Source organism: Vombatus ursinus, unplaced genomic scaffold (genome assembly GCF_900497805.2).
Source record: "Vombatus ursinus unplaced genomic scaffold, bare-nosed wombat genome assembly UNPS02014942.1, whole genome shotgun sequence".
NCBI classification, from domain to species: Eukaryota; Metazoa; Chordata; class Mammalia; order Diprotodontia; family Vombatidae; genus Vombatus; species Vombatus ursinus.
In genome coordinates, this window is record NW_020954720.1 from 13,408,204 (window position 1) to 13,435,024 (window position 26,821).

The window sequence follows — 26,821 nt, forward strand, 5'->3', positions numbered from 1 at the left end:
TATATATATCCATATGTGTACATATACATATGTATGTGTATATGTGTGCATATGTGTATTCATTCATCCATGGCTGACCTAGTGATTGTGATTAGAAAGTCAACAAGCAATAACTCCCAATTATATACCAGACACTATGCTAAGTGTTGGGGATACCAAAAAAACCCTAAAACAAACAAACAAAAATGTCTCTGCCCTCAAGAAGTTCACATTCTAATAGGGGAGACAGCATATATGTGGCTGGATACATGCAAGATAGATAGATAGATAGACAGACAGACAGATAATCTTAGAGGAGAAAGTAGTAGTAGTGGGTACGATAGGCAGAAGCCTCTTGCACATGCTGTAACTTGACATGAGTATTGAAGAAAGTTAGTGAAACCAAACAGTGGAAGAGATGGGGCAATGTAATCTAGGCATAAAGGACAATCAATGCAAAGACACTGAGATAGGATATAAAGTGTCGTGTTTGAGAAACTAGATAGACCAACATAGCTGGACAGTAGAGTGCTTGGAGTTGTGTGGAGGGCACTTGAAATATAAGAAGACTGCAAAGATAGGAATGGTCCAGGTAATAAAGAGATTTAAATGCAAAAGAAATGTTTTAAAATCCATATATATATATGTGTGTGTATATATATATATATGTATAAATATGATACATTAGAATATATTCTCATACATATCAAATACATAAACATATATATATAATTGTAAAGATAATAGAGAGACATTGGAGATCATTAAACATGGAAGGGACACATGCAAACCAATTTAATAAATCATCTTGGCAGCTCAGTGAAGGATAGAGAATGAGGAGAGACTTGAGGTAGGGAGACCAGTTAGAAGACTATTGCAGTAGTTGAGGCAAAAGGTGATGAGGACCTGAATTGGAGTTGTGGCTTTGTGAATAAAGAGATGGGGACATATGTGAGACACATGGTAAAAGTAGAAACAAAAAGATTTAACAGCAAATTGAAATATGGAGTAAAATATCAAGGTTGAGTTGACTGAGGGGATGGTGTTACTATTGGAAGCAACAGGAAAATTCAAAAGTAGGGAGGGTTTCAGGGAAAATGTAATGAGTTCTGTCTTGGAATGTTGAATCTGAAATCCAGTCAATGAGCACTTATGTATCAGGTAAGTAATTATAAAACATCCAGTTCAAGATATCTAAGAGGCATTTGTTGATATGGGACATTAACTTAGGACAGAGATTAGGGATGGCCTTATATATTTATATCTAGATATGCATGCATACACACACGCACACACACACGTGTGTCTGTGTGTATATATAATATATATATAGATGAATTTATGAATGATCTACATAGAGATGCTAAATGCTTGGGAACAGGGAGATACTGCAATGACAAAGTTAGACAGTATAGAGCATAAAGGACAGAGGGCCTAGGACATATATGGCCTTGAAGCTTGAAGAGCCTTCAGTGTTCACTTTCCTAGTCACACAGGAATTCCAGAGATATGGTTTGAATTCAGTTTTTTAACTCCCAACCTCACAATCTTTCCACTGCAACATGCTCACTCTATGCTGTCCTTTGGACAACAGATATAATAGTCCATCATATGGGTATAAAACATAGTCTTATGCTTGCTAGAATCTGCCAGAGCTTATGTTCTTACTGTCATGACCTTCAAGAACCCAAGGTCATCTACATACCACACTAAGGCAGCAGAAAAGGGCTTTAGTGGTCTGATTATATAGCAACTTTTTAAAAATGATCTAAAATACAGCATCACAATTTGTTAGCATATGTCTCATCTAATTGATTATGCACTTAGGCATAAAAATTCCCTAAGTTTGAGACATCAAGATCTTTAAAAGAACTAGGGTCCAACTTGATCAATTTTGTACATACACATTCTCTTTGAAAAATGTATAATTAAAATGAAAAATGCCTGCATAAACACTTACCCTTTCTAAAGATTAAATGCTTAGTCTTGTTCAGCGCAGGATAAAATAATTAGCATGTCATTTAATTCTGTTCTCATTTATGTTTCTATTATCAGTATTAGTTCTTTGTACAAGTAAGACTTTGTGCCTAGATACTGGTATTTGAAAAATAAACGTTCTTATTTCTGAGGTATGGTGGTTTGAATTTTCTTTTATTTCATAACATAAAGAAAGGCTTATCAGATGTTTTCATGTAGAAATAATTTCAATCAAAACAGAAACTATGAATTAGCATTAGGAGAAGTGTGTATAGTTGTAAAAAAAAATATATGTTTAAAAATTGTCTATTTCAGTGACTATATCATCTACGGTGCTCCACAAAGCCTAAACCAAAGAGTTATTTACCACTACAGATTATTGAAGAATATAGAACTCAATGGGTTAAAGCATGTATTACTTGTACTTATTTTACTTTCATATTATTGCAATTTGATGATCTTTTGTTGTGTAGGTAAACTTTTCATTGGATAACAAAATGCCTTGTATTTGCTATTAATTTCAGTGGTAAGGCATTTTCTTCTAAAATATATATGTCTAGAAATTCTACTTTATAGAGGCAAGAGTATTGGTCTCTTTATAATCATTGATTTGATTTATGGAGAGGCCAAATATTTTGCTACTATTTCATTGGTTTCTTGATTATTCTTTTACCATTCCCCAAGGCTTAGGGTTATTGTGGGTTAAACATATCCTTAGAGAAAATCTGTTTTTCAACAAGCAAGAAGGAAATAATAAGCAGAAAAGCCTCATAGATAGTTGTTTACTCTGCCCTCCTAAAATTAAATGTCAATCTATCCAAATTGGGTTTTAGTTCCTTATCTGATATAAAATTTACTTTCCTCCTGAGTCTCTTCAATCCATATAAAACCATTTTACTTCTTTTTTGTAAAAAAAAAAGATGAGTTTTCTATACATATTTGACTTTTAAAAGAGATGAAGGGGATACTTATTCAACAATTAATTAAGTCATTGAAAAAAGAATAAGTAGAAGAAAGTTGAAATTTGAATAAAGGGAGAAAATCCAGATACGATTTAAGAGGAGCAAATAAATGAAAAAAAAAACATAATAGAGATAAATAAAGTACAATAGGGAAGATAGAAATACAAGTTTAAAATCAGGCACAGTAAGCCTTAGAATGTAAGCTCCTTGAAGTCAGGGACTGCCTTTCTCTTTACTTGCATTTTTATCTCCAGTACCTAGCACTGTGCCTGCCTGGCACATAATAAACACTTAATAAATGCTTCTTTCCTTCCTTTTCTTTGAGTGAAAGTTCTATTTTTACAATAATTCAGATATATTTTTGCATATTTTGAAGGGATATTATGACACTTCTGAGATTTCATCATTTTATTTTATTTTGGTTTTGGAAACTGTCTCCCTATCACTTCCAGGCTAGAAGAGCAATGACCACTTACTGACCAATCTATTGATTAGGACAGAAGCTTTGACCTACTTCATTCATGACCTGGGCCAGTTTTCTCCTCCTTAGGCAGCTTGGTGGCCCCTGGCTCCCTGGGGCTATTTGTATTAGTGCAGAATTAATGATCTCACCTAATCAGCTTTAGTGCTACTCTAGCTCAGACTGCTTACTGTTTGTCCTTTGTTCTCAAAGAGGACCATGACATCAGAGAGATGATATCATGACATGCAAGTGGATTGGATTTAAGTGAGGGAGGGCTGTGCAAAGTCACCAGCCTCACTTTCTCCTCTGGAGCTGAGTCCAATAGATCAAGACAACTGCAGATAGCCCAGGATGTAGTGGGAGACCTCTAGCTCAGATTTCCCTAACTCAAGTAATCCAACAGCCTCACCTTTCCAAGCAACAGCGATTACAACACATGCCACCACATATCCATGAACTTGTAATTGTTTCATTATTTTTTTAACCAATAAGTAAACCATTCTATACTGTTGTTATTATTGCCTAGGTAAAAGTCTTTTTTTTAAACTTTTCATTTTTGAGGTACATAGTTATGATTTTTGATTATCAATTTTAAGTGATTAAAACTGACCTTCTAGTGATGTTTGATTACCCCAAATTGTGGGCTTAAAGGCAATGGGCAGATAGTTGCTACTATCATGTATTATTAAATGGGGAATATCATGAGGATAATGGTTTTATTTTGAAAATACTTAAACTGAACATGAAAGTAATAGTACCTTTTACCTAGAAGTGTTCTGGTAAATGTTTAACAACAGGTCTCCAGGAAGAAAAAAAAAACACTTTCGACATACTTTAAATTTAATTGGATTATTAACATTTTCTCCCTCACTTTCGTAAGTTTAAATTCCCAGGGGTATGGAACCTGTGGCCTTAAGGCTACATGTGGCCCTCTAGATCCTCAAATGTGGCCCTTTGACTGAGTCCAAACTTCACAGAACAAATAATCCTCTTAATTAAAGGATTTACTTTGTCAAACTTATACTCTGTCAAAAGGACACACTCAAACACATAGAAGAACACACATGGCCTCATGGCCACAAGTTCCCTAGCCCTGCCCTGGACAATCAACAAAACAGTAAATCAAGTGCTGATTGGAAGTGTTTGCCAATTTCCCAGGCATGAGTTAAACTGAAAATTTAACCATTAGCTCTCTTGAGCCAGTTTTACCCGCTATAGCTACTATTTTGAAGGTTTTAGAAAGATTATTGTACAGCATAAATAATGTTGGATATGGAGTAAAGGAGTTGAATCACTGATTGTCTCATCTGCTAAGTCTATGATGTCTGGCAAATCTTTCCAGTTCTCTGGATCCAACAAGGGCTGGACACGATTAGATGATTCCTTCCTGCTTAAATCTGTGGTCCTAAAAAGTATTAAAATATTAAAACCTAAAAATATTCAAAAACATCTGTATCCCATCAGTTTGAATGTTCCTTCCCATGATTAAGATCATAATCCATCAATGCCTCTACCCATCTCATACAACTCTTTCCCATGTCCTACAAATTTGCCATAGGAGGTCACCCCAACATGCAGGAAGCCTCACTCACTCTACCCTGTCATCCTGAAGGCAACAGTAGACCATGCTATTTATCCACCAGTTATTCCTCTTCTTATTTCCATTTGCCCAGAGCATCTTCTCTACCTACTTTAGGATTCCTTGATGACTTTTTTTTCACCCCTGTTCTTCAAAGTTCCTTATTTTTTTTTAGTTCATCATGAATGTAACTATTGTCCTTTAAAAATATTCCTGCAATTATTTAATTGTACTAGCACAGAAGTATTTTCTTTTCCCATTCATTCTATTTTGCCATGTCAGGTGAATTTCTTCATGATTTCTGTTTTGTTTTGTTCTGAGGATCTTTTGTTTTTTGCACTCTCATTGCTATCATTTCTTATAATCATGCATTATCTTCTTTATAGAAATGCATTGCATATAATTTAGAACTTCAAAAATAACTTAATTTCATAGGTATCACTTTTAAGGCTTTTCTCCTTTTTTATTCTCTTTTCTTTCCACCTGAATGTCTTACATACTATACCCTTTTTTTTTGTATTTTGTGTATGTTTTCGTGTGACAATGACTTATAAACTGGGTTTAAAAAAATTTTTGCAGGAGATTTCAGAGGCCTAAGCTGTGCTTTGTTCTCTTAGGGAGCTATAGCTTTTAAAACTAAGAACAGGAACTATTCTCTCTTGTTTACCTCATTTTGTTAAGTGTATCATAGAAGTAGGCAATTAATAAATGTTTTTGATAATGATTTAAGCTCTTTGGGCCCCTGTTTTCCCCTCTTTTAAAAATTAAGAGCCTTCTTAAATGCCACCTCATATTCAAGGATGTTGGGAGAATTTTTGAAGAAATCTGGAAACAGGAAATAGCAGGTGATAGGGGGGGGGGGGGTGTGGGGTAGGAAGCCCTCACTGGCATTGCAGAGAGCAAATCAAGTCAAGCTAATCTAATTTCATTCTGTGACAGAGAGACCGACCTTCGAGAAAAGTGACAGCTTTTTTCAAGATGTAATATGGCAAGGCTCAAAGGCTAGAAACTGGGAAATGTGAAAAATTTATAGGTACAGGCTGAGATTTTGGAAAATGACCTTGATTTTGGGACTTTTTCTTTTTAACTCATTATGTCTCCTGTCATGTTTGCTTCCAAATTTTTTAATGGAAACATTAACATTTATCATTTATAACTTTAATGTTTACAAAGGTTTTCTCCATAAACTCATGCCAGCCTCACCACAACCATATCAGGTCTCTTTTTACAGTTGAAAAAACTGAGGTTTAGAGAGTTTAAGTGGCTTGTCTACAGTCACACAGGTAGGCAAGGTCAGAGCTCCAGGCTGAACCCAGGCCTTCCCAACTTTGTGCAGAGTTTTCTATCCTTTCTGTTCAGAAGACTATCAGTAAAATGAGTCAAGATTTCTGCTCCTTAAGCTTCATTAAGAAGGAAACTAAGGAGGAAGTGGGAAAAGAAGGAAGGAGCCATTCCTTTTAACTTCAAGCTGTACCTTATTTCAGAACTTCAGAATTTTAGAATTGTAAGGGTCTTTGGAGATCACTGGATTGTTATAGTGTACCAGAGGTCTTTAAGTTTTCTGTCTTAGATCTCTTTGGCAGGTCTCTGGACCCCTTCTCAGAATGATGCTTTTAAAGTCATAAACTGAAATACATAAAATTACAAAGGAAAACAATTATATTGAAATATAGTTATCTATCTATCCATCTATCTTTTTAAAAAAACATTTATTTTTTAATTTTTAAATTTATTTTAATTTTAATGTTTTAAAAACATTTATTTTTAATATTTAACATTTAATTTTTTTAATTTTTAAATTTTTAAACCGTATTTATAGTCACTAGGTAAAAAATTTCTGCACCAACAGCATCTGCCATACTACATCTTGGTTCTATCTTCTGAGAATCTTTGATTTCTCCCTTATTACTATCTTATCTGCCATTAATTAATTCACTAAATTAATATTTAAAAAAAAATAAACCTTAGATATATCTCTGTGTTAGCTTCCATAGAGGGCACAGAAGTATAGTAGAAGTAGCCCATTACCAAGTAGCTTATTATCAACCCCCCCCTTATAATTTTTTTTTTCCATTTTATGTAGGCATACTCCACTAAATTCTTACTCCAGTGCTTGGAGGTTGACGCAAGGTACAAAGGGACGTGGTGTTAAAGTATCTTGGTCCTGATTCTACTCTGTTGTCTGAGAGTGATTCATCGTCAGAGAGTTGTCCATACAATTATGAATTTATTATCCACAGCAAGTTGCAAAGATAATATATTGGTGTGTAATAATTGTTTCGCAGACTCTACAAGGTTCTATGCTAAGGACCTCTTGGGGGAAGTCGTTTAAGCCTTCACTAAGCATCCTGGGGTTTATAGTTTAGAAGAGGCTCATTTTCTTGCCAAGAATTTCCTCTCCAGGTAAACATGGGAAATGGAGCTTGGCGAGGCCCATGACAAAAAAGAAATGTTGTAATGGGAGCTGGGGAGAAGGGTACTCATTCACCTTGCCCCAGTGGCTACAAATAGCTGGAAGCAGGCTGGGAACAGTCTTATTATCTGCAGTGCCAAGGACAGTAGCAGAGAAGTGGTTTACCTTCCTAGGTCTAGGTAATGGGGAGACTGTAATCTGTCGTAGCAGCTGTACAGGGTAGGTGAGAAGATCTAGAGAGGGCAGATGCCTCATAAGGAATGGCATGCTAGTGAACCAAGCTGTCTCTACCCAACTGCCCAATCACCTCCACTTTTTGTTTATCAACAAGCATTGGTTTTCAATTAGTTGTTGTTTTGTTTTGTTTTTTAGGCAATTGGGGTTAAGTGACTTGCCCAAGGTCACACAGCTAGCAAGTGTCAAGTGTTTGGTCTGTGGCTGGATTTGAACTCAGGTCCTCCTGACTTCAGGGCCGGTGCTCTATCAACTATGCCACCTAGTTTTTATGTTATAAGCTAAGCTATTTCCTTTATATATTGACTTTTGTTCTTTCTCTCTCTAAAAATGTGATTTTGCTTGTGTTCTTTTGTTCATGCACTGAGTGGACAGTAGAACACCTCTACTAGTTTTGCCAAATAACTGGATTTTGAATGGGAAGTTTCTTTTTGGTTCCATTGTTAGGTGATCTCTCTCTCTCAAATTAACAACGTATATTTTGAGCGATTTTCTTTTTTTTTTCCTTTTTGATAAGCTCCCTAAAACAGAAACTTGAAAGAGAATTTGTGACTTTTCACTCTTTAAGACTAATGAGCCTGACATGCCTTATGAGGTCTAATGGGAGGTTTTGAAAGGAGAGAAAGAAAAGTGACTATGATTTGTTTCATGTCTACCTTGCCCTCCTAAATCTAGCTTTACATTGACCCCTAGTGTTACAAATCCCCAGAGGTATTTCGCTAGACTCAAAATGATGAAATCATGGATGTTTAAAGTTTAAAGTTTGCAAAATTTTTCATATAGTCTTAAATATCATGTGATCATCCTTACAAAACTTAAGATTGCTACTACTTGTTGCTATTTCTAATATCCTATTCTCATGTGAAATAAATCATGTCCTAAAACATGATATTCTTTCTCAATTGCTGTTCTTTCTCCTTCAATATTCTCCCTTATCTATAATATCCACACACCTTCCATACACACAGACACATCCATTCACACTCCTTATTTGTTAGACATATCCAAGAATATTTTCCTCGTTCTTACACTTACTGATACTTACTGTTCCATGATTGTAACAACTTCTATACTAATACAAAGTAAAAGGTCAGGGGTGGCGCCAGGATGGCTAAACAACATCAGAGACTCGCCTGAGCTCTCCCTCAAACCACTCCAAATACCTTTGAAAAATTACTCTAAACAAATTCTAGAGCAGCAGAATCCACAAAAGACAGAATGAAACAAATTTCCAGCCCAAGACAACCTGGAAGGTTGACAGGAAAGGTCTGTTGCACCAGGCTGAGAGAAGAGCACAGTTTGACACAGACTGCACCAGGAGCAGGCCTTGGGAGTGACTCAATCAGCAGTGGCAGCAACTGCTTCTGGAGCTCTCAGCCCACAGATGGTAAGGAGATTGAACAACTAGTCAGAAGGAGATTACAGGGGGCTCTTTGCTAACACTGAGTCGGAGCTCTGTTACTTTGCCCATACTTGGATCTGGGTCACAGTACTGTGTGGTAGGCCTGGGGCAAGGAGGAGCACTAGCAAGGCAGAGCTTATGGCAGCAGTGGAAAGTGAACCCTCCTCACAGTTCCAGGGCAGAAAAGAATGCTTGTGGTCATTCACAGACCAGAGCACAGGCCAGGAGAGGAGTATACATCTCTCCTTAGATCTGCCACCTTGGAAGAACTGAAAACTTACAGGTCCCTAGAAGTATCTCTGAAAATAGCCACACAGAACCCCTGAAAATAGGGACAGTGCACCTCTCCACCCTGGAACCAGAGTCCTACATGAATAAAGAGTTAAAAAATCAATTAATAGCCTGGGGAAATAAGCAAACAACAGGAAAAAAAAAGATTGACTACAGAAACTTCTTTTGGTAACAAGGAAAATTAAAACACACATGCAGAAGAAGACAACAAAGCCAAATCTCCTACATCCAAAGCCTCCAAGAAAAATATGAATTGGTCTCAGGTCATGGAAGAGCTCAAAAAGAATTTTGAATATCAAGAAAGAGGAGAGGAAAAATTGGGAAAAGAAATGAGAGTGATACAAGAGAATCATGAAAAACGAGCCAACACCTTGGTAAAGAAGAACCAAAAAAAAAAAAAATACTGAAGAAAATAACAACTTAAAAATAGACTAGACCAATTGGCAAAAGAGGTCCAAAAAGCCCATGAGGAGAATGCCTTAAAAAGCAGAATTGGCCAAATGGAAAAGGAGGTTCAAAAGCTCACTGAAGAAAATAATACCTTAAAAATTAGAATGGAGCAAATGGAAGCTAATGACTTTATACGAAATCAAGAAATCATAAAACAAAACCAGAAGAGTGAAAAAATAGAAGACAATGTGAAATCTCATTGGAAAAACAACTGACCTGGAAAATAGATCCAGGAGAGATAATTGAAAGATTATTGAACTACCTGAAAACCATGTTATCATCTTTCAAGAAATTATCAAGGAAAACTGCCATGATATTCTAGAACCAGAGGGTAAAATAGAAATTGAATGCCAAAAAGAAAACTCCCAGGAATATTATAGCCAAATTCCAGGGTTCCCAGGTCAAGGAGAAAATATTGCAAGTAGCCAGAAAGAAACAGTTTAAGTATCATGTAGCCACAATCAGGATAAAACAAGGTTTGGCAGCTTCTACTTTAAAGGATTGGGGACTTGGAATATGATATTGTGGAGGGCAAAGGAGCTAGGATCACAACCAAGAATCACCAATCTAGCAAAACTTAGTATAATTAACGAAGGGAAAAAACAGATATTCAATAAGATAGAACAATTTGATGCATTTTTTGAGAAAAGACCAGAGGTAAATTGAAAATTTGACTCAAGAGAAGTATGAAACGATAAACAGGAAAGAAAAATCATAAGGAACTTTAATAAGTTGAACTATTTACATTTCTACATGGAAAGATGATATTTGTAACTCATAAGATCTTTCTCATTATTAAGGTAGTTAGGTGTGAGTTGAATATGCAAGGATGGTATCTAAATAAATAAAATCAAGGGGTGAGAGGGGAATGTACTGGGAGAAAGAGAAAGGGAGAAAAAGAATATGACAAATTATCTCATATAAAAGAGGCAAAAAAAGCTTTTACAGTGGAGGGGTAGAGGAGGGAGGTGAGAGAGAATGAGTAAATCTTGCTCTCATCAGAATTGGCTCTAAGAGGGAATAACATACACATTCAATTGGGTATAGAAATCTATCTTACCCTATAGGAAAGTAGGGGGAAAAGGGAACAGAGAAAAGGGTGGGTGATAGGAGGGAGGGCAGATTGGGGGAGGGGTAGTCAGAAGCAAAACACTTACAAGGAAGGACAGGATGAAAGAAGATAAGAGTATAAACGGAGAAAGGGGTAGGATGGAGGGAAATAGTCTTTCACATCATGACTATTATGGAAGTGTTTTGAATAACTACTCATGTGTAACCTATATCAAATTGCTTGCCTTCTGAATAGGGGAAGGGTGAGAGGAAGGGAGAGAATTTGGAACTCACTGTTTTAAAAATGAATGTTAAAAACGTTTTTCCGTGTAACTAGGGAATAATAAAATACTAAATAAAAATTAAAATAAAATAAAATAAAATTAACAAGAAGACCACAATTGGTCCTTTCTTTTTTCCTTAAACAGACAAGGCTTTAAAAAAATCCACTTTTTAAGTCAGTCAGTCTTAGAACAGTACTACCATCATAGGAATAGAAACTACTCTTCAAAAATCAGACAATGTAATGGAACTCATACAGAAGAAGAAATTTTGTAGTAATAGTAATAAAAAGCCCAAGAAAGACAGTAGAACCCAGGAACGGGCCCCAGTTCAACATAATTTCAGGTATTAGTAGATAACAAATAGATTTTAGAAACTTAGTATCATAAACTAGTGGACTGTACTCCTCTATAACAATCAGAGCAACAATCAAAGGCCTATTACTGTAGGATTTTCTAGTGTTAAAATTAGGAATGTCCCTGCAATTTCAAGTTCTTTCATTAATGCCTGGTGCTTAGAGTATCTTGTCTATGGAAGAGGGAGTGCCTATCTTCTCTGTATTGTCTGTGTCATTTTCATATAATAGATCACTCAGCTATAAACTATTTGATATATACAAAATATGGTAGTGATGGAAATCATTGCAAGGGAAATTCTGTAGACATATCTTTTGTTTATATTAAGTAAAATTAGTTGATTAAAAGACTTTTAGTAAGATTTTTCTTAGATTTTAAATTATATGTTTTATTTAGATACCTGGAATACAATTTTGTGTTTTGATTTATCCTAATTTACATTGCATTTTATTCAGCTAATTTTTAAGTAGTTGATTTTAGTAGTAGCATTCAGAATTTATTGAAAGTCCACATAATCTCTGCATAATTTTATGGTTATAAATAAAATCCTATAACTCGAATAAACCAATTTTCACAGTTTTAGCTATTTGTGGGAATAACATATTTATTTTTATTTATAATAATGGTGTTTCCTGATGACATTTGTTTTCTACTCAGAAAATTTCTTTGACTTATTTTACTCATTTTTTTTCTTACCTATCATTTCCAAAATCTTTCTTGTCCTTTCTTGCCCTCTTTCTTGCCTTTAATGATATTCAAATGAGAAAACCTTGGGTATTCTTAAGGAAACTGCCTCTGTTTCATTTGACTTTTTGAAGTGAAAGTATATCAAATTCTAGTGAATTTGAAGGCAAAATTTCATTTTTTAAGGTTAACTGTGTTTTCTGGCCATTACAATTGAATTATCATAGTGGGGCTAAAATGCTTCTTTATATTCAGATTTTTTTTTATTCTGGAAGATTTTGGCATACTTTTTAGGGAGTTCTAAAAATTTTGATCTTATAGACAATTGGTAGCCTGCCTGATAAGCTACTGGCAAACTGTTAACATTCTGGTGCCAATGAGGCTGTTCTTGGTTTAAATCACTTTATCCATCTATTGGAGTGTAAGCTACTTGAGCTATTTTATGTGCCTGATTTAAACTTGATAATTCCCTCAGCACTTAAGTTCTGTATGCAGTGGATGCTTAATAAATATTATGGATACATTGACAAGAGTCTACACAGCTTGAGAATTATTATCTCCATGATAATTCTTAAGTATACAATTTCTCCTAAAGAGTCTATACCATTCCTGAAGTTTAAAGTCTGTATCAGTCCTGAAGTTTATTCCAAGAATTAAAAAAAAAAAGCTTTTGAAAGCAAAGCAAACATTACTTTCAAATTCACTCATATTTGATATACTATAATTTCTAAAACCAATTTGGAGAAAGAAAATTTTCTCAAGTTTTCACAATTTGCTTTAGTGTCACTGCCAAAAGTCTGCACCAAACAGCCAAATTAATTAGAAGAGGCTACATGTTGTACTGGAAAGTGTGTGCTGGATGTAGAGGGAGTGAGGTTTAATTCAAATGTTGTAGCTTATCCTATATGTATTTTGTATGTACATACTTGTTCGCTCCAGTGGACTGTGAGCACCTTGAAGGCAGGAACTGGTTTTTGCCTTTCTTTGTATCCACAGGCCTTACCAGAGTGCCTGACATATAGTAGGTGCTTACTGATTGATTAGCTGCGCTACTGTTTGTGTAACATGGACAAATCACATAACTTATCTAGCTTCATCTTTGAATGGGGATGATAATATTTGCACTACCTACTACATAGATTTTGTTTGTTTGCTTGTTTTGGTGGGGAATACAGTTTATCAATGTCCACCATGATTATAGAATCTCAGAGTTGTCAATAACCTCAGAAACCATCTAGTCCAACCTATATAATACCTGGACATGAATTCCCTCTATAGCATTATTAGAGAAGATTAAGATTAGACTTCTAGTTCTCTTAGACTTCAAGCCTCTCTTGTTCCATCCCTCATCCCACAAAATTGATCAGAATCCTGTGGCTGAGTGTAGAGCCCATTACCACCTGAGGCATGGGCATTCATCTGACTGGATTCTATCCTATGAGCAGAGTTGATCCTTGGGGGACAGTTGGAGACTTTTTAAGCCTATTTCAGTCTTGACTTGATTTCCCCTGGGTGGCACCAGTAACATCAGAGCAATTTCAGTATTGAAAGTACAGGCCTTGGAGACTGAGTGTGTAGCATTATTGCTATGTGATTAACTATTTGAGATATCTTACCTCTGATATACGATACCCGAAGCTGATGATGTGAAGCAAATGATGGGAAATGAATGCCACTTGTAACTGCTTTTTTGAAAATTCCTCTTTGGACAAGTTAGATTTTGAATGAGTTAGGCTACTGCAGATAGATTTTAATTCTGTATTATTTCTATTTTATTTGGGAAGGTTTGTAACATTAAGACTTTAAGGAGAGGCTCATATGATTTGGTTAAATTAGCCACTCCAAGAATGTGAAAATTACACTCCACTGAGAAACCATATCAGTGTATATTGTCCCCTTGGTTCCCATTTTTATCCATTTTTTTAGTTGTTTTTCCCTTTAGCAAAGATATCCTTTTCCCCTGTTTCTGCCCTTACAAATTTTTTGGAATAACAAGAGTCAAGACGGAAGCTTAATTCTAAAATTGTGGAGTATCAGTACTACAAAACAAGATAAGGCAAGTGACTATAGTGCCCTGTTAAATTTAATTGTTAATCTTGGGGGGAAAAAAAGAAAATTCTACTTCTCTCAGAGTTAGAAGTTCCTACTTTTGTAAAGCAGCACTTTGTACAATAGCCAATAAAACTGGTATCTCTTAGCACAATTATGAGAAGCATATTGAATTTAATTGTTCCCAATAACACATGGGACTAACATTAGCAATTAACTTTAGGATAAGCATGCTAATTACTTATTGGTTCAAGTTTAATACGTAGTATTTCCCTATAGGTAATGTAAAAATGTGTTATCTCCATTAGCCAAGAAAAATGGAACTTTTACTGGCCCTTTTTTGCTTACTCAAGTTAATCTTTTGAACTGTAGAGGAAAAAAAAAAGATTTTTCTGTCTTGTGTTAGCAGTGATGAAAGCAGAGAAAGATGTATTGATTTCTCCTATCAGCTTGCAGAAATCAGTGATTAGATCTGGACAATTGGTGGCACTTGATCAACATTGCCTTACATTTGTGATTCACAGGCTGACAGCAACCAGCCATTCTTTCACGCCCCCAAGTGACATGGACTCCAGTAGCTCTGAGGAATTCTATCAGGCGGTTCACCATGCTGAACAAACCTTCCGAAAGATGGAAAGCTACTTGAAGCAGCAACAGCTCTGTGATGTGATCCTGATTGTGGGCAATCGCAAGATTCCTGCGCATAGGTAGGGGGATCTTTCTTAACCATAAATACATGTCCATGTACAAAAGAGTAGGATCAGTATACATATTGCACAAAATCTTATTCCAAGTTAACATTTCACATTTCTAAAGGATAATGTTCTTTTTCTTTTTCTTTCTTTCTTTCTTTTTCTTTTTTCTTTCTTTTTCTTTCTTTTTGAGAACAAATGTGGGAGTATTTTAAACCTCAAATATTTTCATAGAAGAGTACTCCTTACTCTTGTAAGAGTAAAACATCTTTCAATTGTTCAGGTACACTCATAATCTTAGATGTGGGGACTGAGGTGAGATTAAGCTGTCCAGGTTTTTTGTTTTGTTTTCTTTTGTTTTTTTCTTCTTGTTTTTTGTTTTTTCCTAGTTAGTTTGTATGGCATATGGATTATAAAGGGATATTTGGGAAATGAGATAAGGTCTACACTTATCTAAAAAAATAACTGTAACACCTTTGTTTTATGCAATTGTTTTCCAATTGTTTAAACTCAAAGAACTTTTCTCATATTTTGATGAATTATCATCCACTGTTTAAAATATTTATTAATAGTATTAATGATGTTGTACTTTGTCCCTAAGGCATTTTAAAGTGAAGACACATTTAAACTTCCCTCATTTCTTGGTAATTATTATTCCAAAAGTAAAATGTAAATTATCTCTGACCATGATAATGCCATGTCATTTGCATTAAGAATTATAACCTATTTAGGCTGCATTCACTAAATTTGATTCTGGCCATTGTATTTATCTTTTGTAAAATAGCCCTTACAGTTTTAAATTGGCAATGAATTATGTCACTTTAACTTAGGAAGCTTAATTTTTTCTATCATAATGCTGTGTATTTAGGCCTACCTGAAAGTACAATATTTTTCATAAGAAGGAGAATCTAGCTTGGTGAATAAACATTTGTTTTACTGCAACCTTCTCTTTAGCTTCCAATATTTGTGAGTCTAGGATAAGAAAGCACCCTGAAGTTACTTCAGTGACTTTCAGAACCATAGGAAAAGGGCAAAAAGGAAGATTATCAACGTGGCCAAGGAATAGGCTATAATGTGAAAGGTGGACATAAAAATTCATGTCAGGAGAAAAGAATCACTGATTTTGAAAGAAATACTATATCCGTATTGTTTTGGTGCTGGCTCAAGCAGCAAGCTATGATGGGGGTTCAAAAATGTTGTGATTTCTTTTACATCACTCACATATAATAATCATTTTTATTATTACCCATATGACAGTTTTGCTATTCAACCAAAAAGATATTTTTGAAGGTGGGGTTAATTAAATTAGTATAGAGGTGGAAAAGCCAAACTTCCTAAGCTTACATCCATTTTTTTTTCCTCTTTTGTTGGCCAGCTTCTCTCCGAAGTTAATAGAAGTTAGCTTTAGCCTAAAGAAGGGCACTGAGTCTATGTTAAGAAATTTGCTTAACACCATGGATCACAATATCCTCTGTGACAATTATTATTTGACAATTCAGAAGAACATAGTAAAACTAAGATTATTTTACCTTGAAAGTATTATTCATTATGGCAGCCTTATTGTTATTGGAGGCAATTGTAAGTTATTGCTAATTAGTTTATTATTCAAACATAATATAGCCTGAGCATATTTGTCAAAAGAATTAAACTAAATAGTTCCTCCAGACCACTAAAGTCTTTCAGCTAAATCCTTTTTTGGTGTAGTAATTGCTATATTAACAACTTGGAAGAGGTAATAAACCTGAGGGAGAAAGAGAGAGAGAGAGAGAGAGAGAGAGAGAGAGAGAGAGAGAGAGAGAGAGAGAGACTCTGTTTATTGATAGAAAAAGGCCTATAATTTTTGTTTTGTTTTGTTTTTTAATAACAGCTGACCTAAATCCTAGCATTCCAAATTTTCTCAGTAACTTAAAATGGCAAACTAATTTGAAGTAAAAATGTTATACCATTGTTTTCAATACAAAAATGTCAATTGCAATACAGATTATATTTCCTTGAACAGAAAATAATAGATATTTGAACAATGTTTTAAGGTTTACAAAGTATTATGTAAATACATACATAAGCATATTTATTATGTGTAATATATATGTTGTGGTTCAGTCATGTCCAACTTCATGATCCCATTTGGTGGATGTGGGGAGTTCTTGGCAAAGATGGTGGAGTGGTTTGTCATTTCTTTCTCAAGCTCATTTGCAGAGGATGAACTGAGTCAAACAGGGTTAAATGACTTGCCCAGGATCACGCAGCTAGTTAGTGTCTGAGCTCAGATTTGACCTCAGAAAGAGGAGTCTTCCTGACTCCAGCACTCTATTTACTTCACCATCTAGCTACCATGGCAAATACAATGGCTCTTCTTAATTTTAATCCTTCTTGACTTCTCAGCATCATGATATCATTGTTGACCACCCTTTTCTCCTGCAAAACCTTTCCTTTCTAATTTTTATGACTCTTCTCTCTTCTTTCACCTTCCACCTATCTGGCCAAACCTCATTCGCCTTTTCTGGGTCATCATGCATGTCAGAACCCCTAACTGTTCATCTATTCAAGGCTCTGTTTTAGGACCTCTTCTCTCTATAGCTTTCTGAGTGATTTCAACAACTTTTGTGGGATCAATTATCTCCATTGAGATAATTTCCAAATCTCCTAAGATCCTGTCTTACGCTACTAAATACCCACTTGACATTTCCAACTAGATATCCATAGGCACATTGGACTCAACATTTCCCAGACTGAGCTTAGTCAGTTTTTCCTCCCAAATCCCAACTCTTCTCAACTCTACCCCTGACCCCCTTCTGACTAAGCTACCACCATCTTTCCAGGCTCTCAGGTCAAAACCTCAGAGACATCCTTGACTCCTAACTCTCTGTCCCTAATGCCCTAGTATCTGATATCAAAAGGGTTGCTAAGTCTCACTAATTTTTCCTCCATAATGCCTTTCATATTCTTTCCCAGAGTACATTTGGCCATCACTCCAGGTACCTGACATGGAGTGAAACTATTAACTGACTATAGAGCTATTTATACTCCCCAAAATTGATATTCTCCCAGCTCTCATTTCAGTGATTTCAGTTTGGCAGTTAGTACCGACTGACTGAGGGAAGTTATATTAGAATTGTGTTTTGTTAATAGCTACCGCAGTGGAGAAACAAACAACAGAACGGCAGCTGGGACACAGGCAGCCCAATAGTCAACTAGATTTGGGGTAGTATAAATTTTGAAAAATATTCTGGCATTGGGGCCATAATCATTCCAGGCCCTAAGTTTTAAAACCTGAATCATTTCCCCCTTTCATGTCCTCCCATATCCTCCAAGTCTTGTGGAGTCTGCCTCCAAAACCTCTCACAACTAGCTTTTCTCCACTCGCCCATACCACCCCAGTTCAGTTCACCTTCATTTCTCCTATTAGAATAGCATCCTTATTTAGCTCTTTGCCTCATATTCCTCTTATTGCTGAATCCATTCTTCACAAAGCTACCAAAGTGATATTCCCAAATCACAGTTCTGACCACGGCATCCTCCTTCTCTAAATGATCCAGGGGTCCCTTATAGTTATCTAGAATAAATATATACTTCTCTGGATTTTTAAAGATCCTCCATCCTGCTCACATTGTTCTTTATTGTTTTCAAGGATCACGTGAGAGACTTTATCAAATTAATTGCTGAACTCTAGGTAAGACATATCATTCTCCTGATCTAGAAATCTGTTGGTTTTTCTTTTTGTTTGTTTTTTCCTTGTTTTTTTTGCCCCCCCCCCTTTTTGGTGTTGGCATATGACTTCAGTATAAAAATTTGCTAGTGTGGAAATGATCAAGAAATTTTCTATAATTTATAGCTGTAGAGTTGGCTACCAATCTGGAAAACTTAAATGACTTGCCCGTGGCTATATGGTTAATACATGTTAGAGTTAGATCTTGAACCTATGTCTTCCAAGACATTTCCAAGACTTGCCTTCTGTCTGCTGTAGCATGCTGCCTTTTGATCTAGTAACTATGTCAATAAAGGAAATATGTTAATTTTGCATAATCCATTGTTGATGAAGCCCTGCTGACACTTGATGATCACCACTTATTTTTCTAGATGTTCACTAACCATATTTTTAATAGTACTTTAAAGCATTTTGGTAGGAATTAAGTACCTGGTCTATATTTCTGTGAGAATATTTCTGAAAACTTTGTATTTGTTCTTCTCCAGTCATGCAGCACTTTTCTTTTTCTCCAGGCTCTTTCAAAGGTCACTGTAAGTGGCTCAGCAATTCCATTGGCTAATGGTACCTGCTTTTGGTACCTGCTTCATCAAAATGATTTACTGTGCTGAGTCTTTTGTTAAAAGTTTATTTGCTCGTATTCCAGCTCCCTAAATGATCTATCTTCGAGGTTTCCTCCAGCACTAAGATTCTAGGCTTGATTTCATAATAGAAACTTCCAAAAAACTGAATGAATTATGTAAAGGAACAATTTTAAAGGCCTCATTTGCACCTGAAATGTAGAAATCTTGTAAAAAGAACACATGTAAGGTTGCTTTAAAGGAAATAGATAATGTGCTTTCTTTGTGTTATATAGAGCACAGGATACATTTGTTAGCTGATTTTGATTTTTTTTTGTATTTGAAATAAAACAAACATGTTCAACATTGCATTGCATTCCTCAGAATAAAAGTACTTTAACAGTTTCACCTCTAATTCATAATTTAAGGGCTCTTCTAAGGAAACATAATTGATTTAACTTGAAAAAAAATTACTGCCTCTCTTCCAGGCACTGTGCTAAGCAACTTTATAAATATAATCTCATTTGATCCTCACAAAATTATGGGAGAAAAATGCTGTTATTATCCTCATGTTTCTAGTTGAGGAAACTGAGGCAAATGGAGGTTAAGTGATTTGCTTAGCATCACACAGCTAGGAAATGTCTGAGACCACATTTGAACTCAGGTCTTCTTGACTCCAGGCCACTGTATCACCATTGCCTGTAGAGAACAAAAAGAAGAAGACGGAAATATGTTTTCTTTTTGACCTCTGTCTTCGTGTTTGATATCAAAATCATCCTTCAACAACTTCTCAAGACAAATTTTGCCCTAAAAATAAATATAGTATCAATCTACAGGACCTCAGAAGGAGCTTGCTTCATTGCACCCTCTGACATACACCACATTTCTTTTCTTAGCTAACATCAAATTTTAGGTGACAAGTGATTTGAGGCTGTCTGGTGCTTTGTTAGTGGATGGAGAAATGTAATGTGACTCCAGGTCCACACTCACAGCTGCTAGAGAAGAATTTTGCTTCCTACACTTTGTGACTTTTCAGTTTTCAGGCAATATATTTGAAAAATTGATATCAGGTGACTAGAAGGGAAACTTCTCATGGCCCTTCTGTTTTCAGTTCACCCTGGGAGAAATGTCAATTCTAAGTTTATCAAGATGTTGAATTTATTAGTCCATCTGTTTTCTATACCTTCTGTGATAGATTCAATAAATGCCATTACAGTGACAGGAACTGAAATTGATCCAGCTCCATAGTTGTTGACAAATACTAATGACTGGAGCAAAAATGACTAATGAGTAGGTGAAGGAATAGCAGCATGGGTGTATGTGTACATATATGTATAAGACACACGCATTTCCATACGTGAATATAATGTGTCCATACATTCATTATATCTACATGTATGTGTGTTTCCATGTGCATATTAAACATATATAATGTAGGTATAGCTATCTTTCTATTGATATAGTTTTGTGTGTTTTAATCTGGATGGAAATAACTGAAGCAAACGTTGAGACCTCATGCTATTAACAATTCAATAGGCCTGGTTACTGTTGTTGAAACATTTTGATTCATGATCAACCTGGAAAATCGCGCTGAAAACCTGTTTCAACAATCTGATTCAGTTCATCCTTAACAGCTCTACTGTGCTTTAAGCTCTATCCTTTTTAGAGTGATAAAGCATGAGAGTGAACATTAGCTCCAAATCCCCAACTATGAAAAGCTAAAACTCAATTAAGGGAAATGTAGGCCCATTATTAGAAAGGGTAGTATCTGTCCACTTAAGTATTGCAAATTAAATGTTTTGATTGTTTGAATATAGGTTGGCTAGGCAAGTTATAAACACTGATTCATTTTCATTTTGATAGGCCAAAATAGATCCAACATTTCTTCCCCTCAGATATTTCTACACAATTAAGTAAATTCAGTTAAATTAAATATTTACCAAGTGTCTGGTATGGATGAAACACTATAACAGGTGTGGGGCTTTAAAATGATGAAAATGGCATAGGCTTACCATCAAATAACTTTCAACTGAATAGGAGGGATATAACATGTTACACTAATTTTATAAATAATATAGGGACAAAGTTAAAGGGGATATCAAGATTCATTGTTCTAAGAAAAATGTGTGAAGTGAGACAGGATCAGTGAGTGAGACAGTGAGTAGGATTAGGCAAGGCTTCTTGGAGAATAGTGCAGCTGAGCTTGGTCGTAAAAGAAAAGGTGAATTTAAATGGGTGAATATGTGTAGACAGTGTGTTCTAGATAAGGAGATGGCCTGTGTGAATGTGCGAAGATGTGGGGGAAGGCAGGATGAGGTCACAGAATAGCTAGTAGTTTAAATTTAGATGGAACATGAATCAAAGAAAATAATGTGAAATAAAGCTGGTACGTAGGAAAAGGTGGTACGTAGGTGGCACAATGGATAGAGCCCAGGGCCTGGAGTCAGGAGAACCTAAGTTCCGATTCCGTCTCACATTTAATAGCTGTGTGACCCTGGGCAAGTCACTTAACTCTGCCTCAGTTTCCTCATCTGTAAAATAAGCTGGAGAAGGAAATGGCAAGCAATTCCAGTATCTTTGCCAAGAAAACTCCAAATGGGGTCACAAAGAGCTGGACATGACTGAAACGATTTAACAACTATGTGATGGAGATAGATTGTGAATTCACTCAAAGGAAAGACTATGGAAGGGACAGTCTGAAGGAAGGATCATTAATCGAATGGTTTAACTAAATAAGTTGTGTAGCTGGATGGGAGATGACAACAGTGGGAATGGAGAGGAGGTGATAGAGCTGAGATATAATGTGCCACTAGAATGGATAGGACTTGGCAATATATCAGATATGGGGACTGAAGATGAAAGAGCACAAGATGATGTCAAGGTTTTGAGCTTAGGAAACTGGGAGAATGGTGGCATTATCAACCAACTAGCAAAGTTGGAAGGTTGAGCAGATTGGGGTGGAGAGAGGAAGAAGAAGTAAATTTGAGTTTTGCACATTCTTACTTAGCAGCATCAAAGAGAAATCAGTACACTTCAGATATGGAACTGGACCTAATAGTGCACATGTGGGATCCATCTGCATAGATGTATTTAATTAATCAACAAAAATATATTAAGTACTTCCTATTACTCAGGCTGTCTGATATGAACTAGAAATATAAATACAAAAATGAAATAGTTGCTACTCTCAAGGATTTTGTGTCCTATTGACATTTGCATATGAAATAAGTGTGTGAGTGCATATCTGAGTGAAATAGGTAGGGATAGTGACTATGGTACTGATTTCACTTTTGTAGGTATATTCTAGATGAAGGAATTCCCTTTACCAGCATAGGTCAATGGTTTCTCTGAAACTTAGAGTCTTACAGAGTTTAAAGGTTAAGTGACTTGACCAGAGTTTCACAGCCACTATCTGTTGGCCCCAATTCTGAGGCCCAATGCATTATATTGTAGTACAAAGTATGCACAAGGTAATTTGTAGGACTAGGTAATGGTTGAAACCCTAGAAGAGTTTTAGATGTCAAAGGAGAGAAGAGAAAAAAGAAAACCTAACTCAGTTCAGAAACTTGAGAGATATCTACATTTAGATGTCAGGGGATGGAAGGAACATGAAATACTGAAGGAAGTCACTAAGGAGTAACCAGGTAGCCCCAAGGAAAATTAGAAAAGAACAGGGTCACAAAATCCAAAAGAGGTGTGGCTCTCTAGAAAGGGTGGGAATAGGAGGGTGCGACTTGGCAAATAGCGTCAAATGCCACCAAAATTAAAAAAAAAAGAATGAGGACTGAGGAAAGGTTAATTTGGTTCTTAAGAGGTCATGGGTGTTGGTGAAACAGTTTCAGTAGAATAGTGGAGGCAGAATCCAGATTGTGAATTGTAAGGAAATAGGAGCAGTGAACATAGACAATTCTTTCTAGAAATGTATCAAGGAAGTGGAAGAATTAGAACCTGAAGGAGCTGAGGGATCAAGATGACTTTATCTTGTTATGTTTTTGTTTTTAAAGTATAGAAGAGGTATGGACTTGTTCATAGTTAGAAACAAATGTGCCATATTTGTGTGTGTGTTTGTTTTTTGTTTATTTGGTGTTTTTTGTACTTAATAACATTTTTTATCTTTACATGTAAAGATAGATTTCATCATTCATTTTTGTAAGATTTTGAGTTCCAATTTTTTCTCCCTACCCCCCTCAGGACAGCAAGCAATATGACATAGATTATACATGTACAATCATGTTAAACATATTTCCACATCAGTCATGTTGTGAAAGAAGAATCATAACAAAAGGGAAAAACCAGGAGAAAGAAAAAAAACTAAAAATAAAAAAGTGAAAACCATATGCTTTGATTTGTATTCAGACTCCATAGTTCTTTCTGTTGATGTGGATGGGATTTTCCATCACAAGTCTTTTGGAATTGTCTTGGGCCATTATATTGTGGAGGAGAGATAAATCCATCATAGTTGATCATTGCACAGTGTTGTTTTTAACATGTGCAATGTTCTCCTGGTCCTGCTCACTTCACTCATTATCAGTTCATGTAAATCTTTCCAGGTTTTTATGAAATCTGCATGCTCATCATTTCTTATAGAACAATAGTATTCCATTACATTCATATACCACAACTTGTTCAGTCATTCCCCAATTGACAGGCATTCCCTCAATTTCCAATTGTTTGCTGTGTGTATGTGTGTGTGTGTGTGTGTGTGTATTTGTGCACACCCAAGAGAGAGACAGACAGATCTGTTACTGACTCATTAGTAGCAAAAAGTTTTAAAGGCAATAAACTAGGATGAGATCAAGAAGAAAAATTAGGCTTGCTGACAAAGAAGTCTGTCTCACGCTCAGATACTGCAGGAAGAATTAAGAGTATGGTTGAAAGCATAGTAACGTTCTGAGGTACAGAAGAAGAGAGATCAGATCATTTCAGGAGATGCCTCATTCATGTATTGTTTAAAATTAAGGCTTCTCGCTCACTTCTCAGTGAAAAGGAGGTACCATTGACAGGATATGTGAAATCATCTAGAATGCCTCCTTTGTAGTCATTATTAGAATCAATTCTAAGACTTCAGATACAGTTGCTTCTTGAAATGTTCATTTGAACAAATTACAGATGCATTATGTGTAATATGGACAAAGTAATGTAATTTTCCCATAAAAAATATCATTTATGAGGGGATAAGAATCTCATGGTGATAAATCATAGGTACCTGAATTCCTAAGGTATCTTTTCTCCTTACCACTCCATCAGTTCAAGGTAACAGCCAATCTGAACTCCTAGGCAATCAATTGTCCTGTGGTCAGACTAGAGACGTAGGTCAGGGTGATAGCCTAATAATAACAACAACAACAAAAATGAGTGTAAGTGCCACAGAATAATGTGGAATCTATAGTGACAGATAATTCTGGGTTTTCATCCTTTCCCACTTGTTTCCTAAGCATTTGTAGAGTAGTTTGCTGCCATAAGCATTGAGCAGTAAAATGTTAGCTCTGGACGCACAGCTATATAATACTGTACAAATTTATCTTTGGAAAAGAATTCCATAGCAGGCCTGAGATTGGCACAAATTGTAAAAACACGAACATAGAGGTAATTTTCTTTCTTAGAAGGCAGCGCCTTTCAATGGATAGACAACTGCACTTGGCGTCTTCAGACGTTGGTATGTATCACACACTTAATAGCTCCATAATGATGGGCAAGTTTTTTAACTTCTGAGAACCTGTTTCCTTATCTGTCAAAAATATGGAGTTAGGGCCAAATTTGATCTTTGAGGTCATAAAATCTAATCTCTATGCTTGGATAGATGAAGGAATTTGGTGGAAAGGTAACATTGTGTAGTAGATAGAATAATGGGCTTGGCATAAGGAGGAATTGGGTTGAAATCCCACCTTTTACAATTACTAGCTACGTTACCCTCAAAAGGGCAAATAGTTTTCTGGACTTCAATTTCCTTAACTATAAAGTGGGAATAATAATAACTGTGGTACCTATCTCATAGGATTGTTGTAAGACTCAAAGAAAATAATATAAATAAAATCCTTTGAAAATCTTAAATGGCTTGATATGTCAGTTATTATTGTTTGACTAGATTAATGAACCAGTATTAATGAGTACCATATGCCACACTTTGTGTAAAGATAGACCGGGGTGGGAAAGCCGCAGCCTCAAGGCCACAAGTGGTCCTCTAGGTCCTCAATGGATGTCTTAATATTAAGAATCCTTGCTATACACTCTAAGGCTTCTCTGATCTTTAGGTAGGGGCATAAAAGAACTCTTGTATGTTTTCATAGCACAGGCATCTTAGCATTATGACACCCTTGCTACTATTCCCACTACCTTGAATACCTAGGCCCTTTTAAATAAGCTTGTATTTATTTGATTCCACTATGCACATACTAGGTCCTGGTTTTATCTCCCTTTTCCCTCCTTCTTTCACGATGACCAATTGGGTGCTCCAATCTGTGTCTAGCTTGTAAGGCCTAGCTTCCCCTGGTTTGAGTAGTCCTAATACTATACAAGCTTTGTTATTGACAAACACTAAGTGATCTATTGATAACAGGGACCAAACATATCTATGACTTAAATCCTTATTAATAGCATTCCTATAGTCTCACTAAAGCCGTTTCTTACTATATTGATATAAATAGTGTAACCAATGAATATGTGTAAATAGTTCAAGCCAACAGGCATGTTTGCCTCTGGCCTTTTTTTTAATCTGTTTTGTTAAATAGTCTGGTCAAATGCCAGCCTAAAATCCCCATCATTCATATACAGGTATAGGAGCTGAAGGGAACAAGGCAGTAATGTAATATATATGCTGAGAGTAAGTAGAAACCTATATAAAGAGGTGATGACTGCAGCATTCTGCTGTGTGATCCCAGTTGTTACTAGCACAGAGATATATTGGTGGTGAACATATCATAAGCACAAGCTTATAAATCAAGGGTGTGGGTATGTGCAGAGGCTGCTCTTCAACAAAGGAATTGCGAGTAGTATTTGTAAATCTCTGTATGGTTCTATGCAAAATACATTTTAGTTTGCACCTCCTAGCAACTAACTTTCCTCTTCATTGCAAGCTCTGAACTGAGTCAGCTCCTTATAGGCCTAGAGATCCTCAGAGAACTGCAAACATATGGTACTTCATGCTTTAAAAAACAAATCATAAATTGAATCAGTAGTTCAGTGCATGAAAATATGCTAGAAATGTATTTAGTAACAATAAATTTAATATTTTCTGAGAAAAAGAGAACAAAAAAATCTTTTTTAATGTATCAGATTTCACGTTATATAATTAAGGTCCCCACACTTCCTGTTTTCCTCCACAGTATATACGTGGGTATCTGATAAAACATAAGGAATATAAAAAAGAGAAGAAAAAATTGTCAAATTGTATTAATCCTTTTTTTCCCTTTTTCTAATCTAGCCACTCACATTCCCTTTATCCTTTGTTTAATGCCTCAGACATTATCAATATTCAGGGCCTGGATGTATAAGGCACAGAACAATTCAGCAAGAGATAGAAAAAAATCTAAAACCTAAGACTGTTTATATTAATGTTAGCAGCTATGGGTGAAATAATAGAACCATGCTGAACTCTGTGGACAAATCTATCCTTCAACTGACAATAGTAGATCAAAATCACATCAGAAATACAACTACTGGAACATTTTAATTGCTCACACTAACAGAGGATCAGTG

General features: G+C 35.7%; 1 protein-coding gene across 3 annotated transcripts in view; it reads left to right on the forward strand.

The window, feature by feature from the left end:
- Window positions 1-26,821, forward strand: part of KLHL1 (kelch like family member 1) — a 554,297-nt gene that overhangs the window by 147,611 nt on the left and 379,865 nt on the right. Inside the window, exons 1-2 of one of the 3 annotated variants that reach the window (XM_027844569.1) lie at window positions 14,188-14,198; window positions 14,732-14,878. The exons of 1 other annotated variant lie outside the window; for it this stretch is intronic. In XM_027844569.1, the coding sequence (XP_027700370.1) occupies window positions 14,736-14,878 (143 nt within the window). In that variant the 5' untranslated portion in view covers window positions 14,188-14,198; window positions 14,732-14,735. Of the gene's footprint in view, window positions 1-14,187; window positions 14,199-14,695; window positions 14,879-26,821 lie in introns of those variants that run through there. One more of the 3 variants, XM_027844567.1, reaches the window with a different exon arrangement.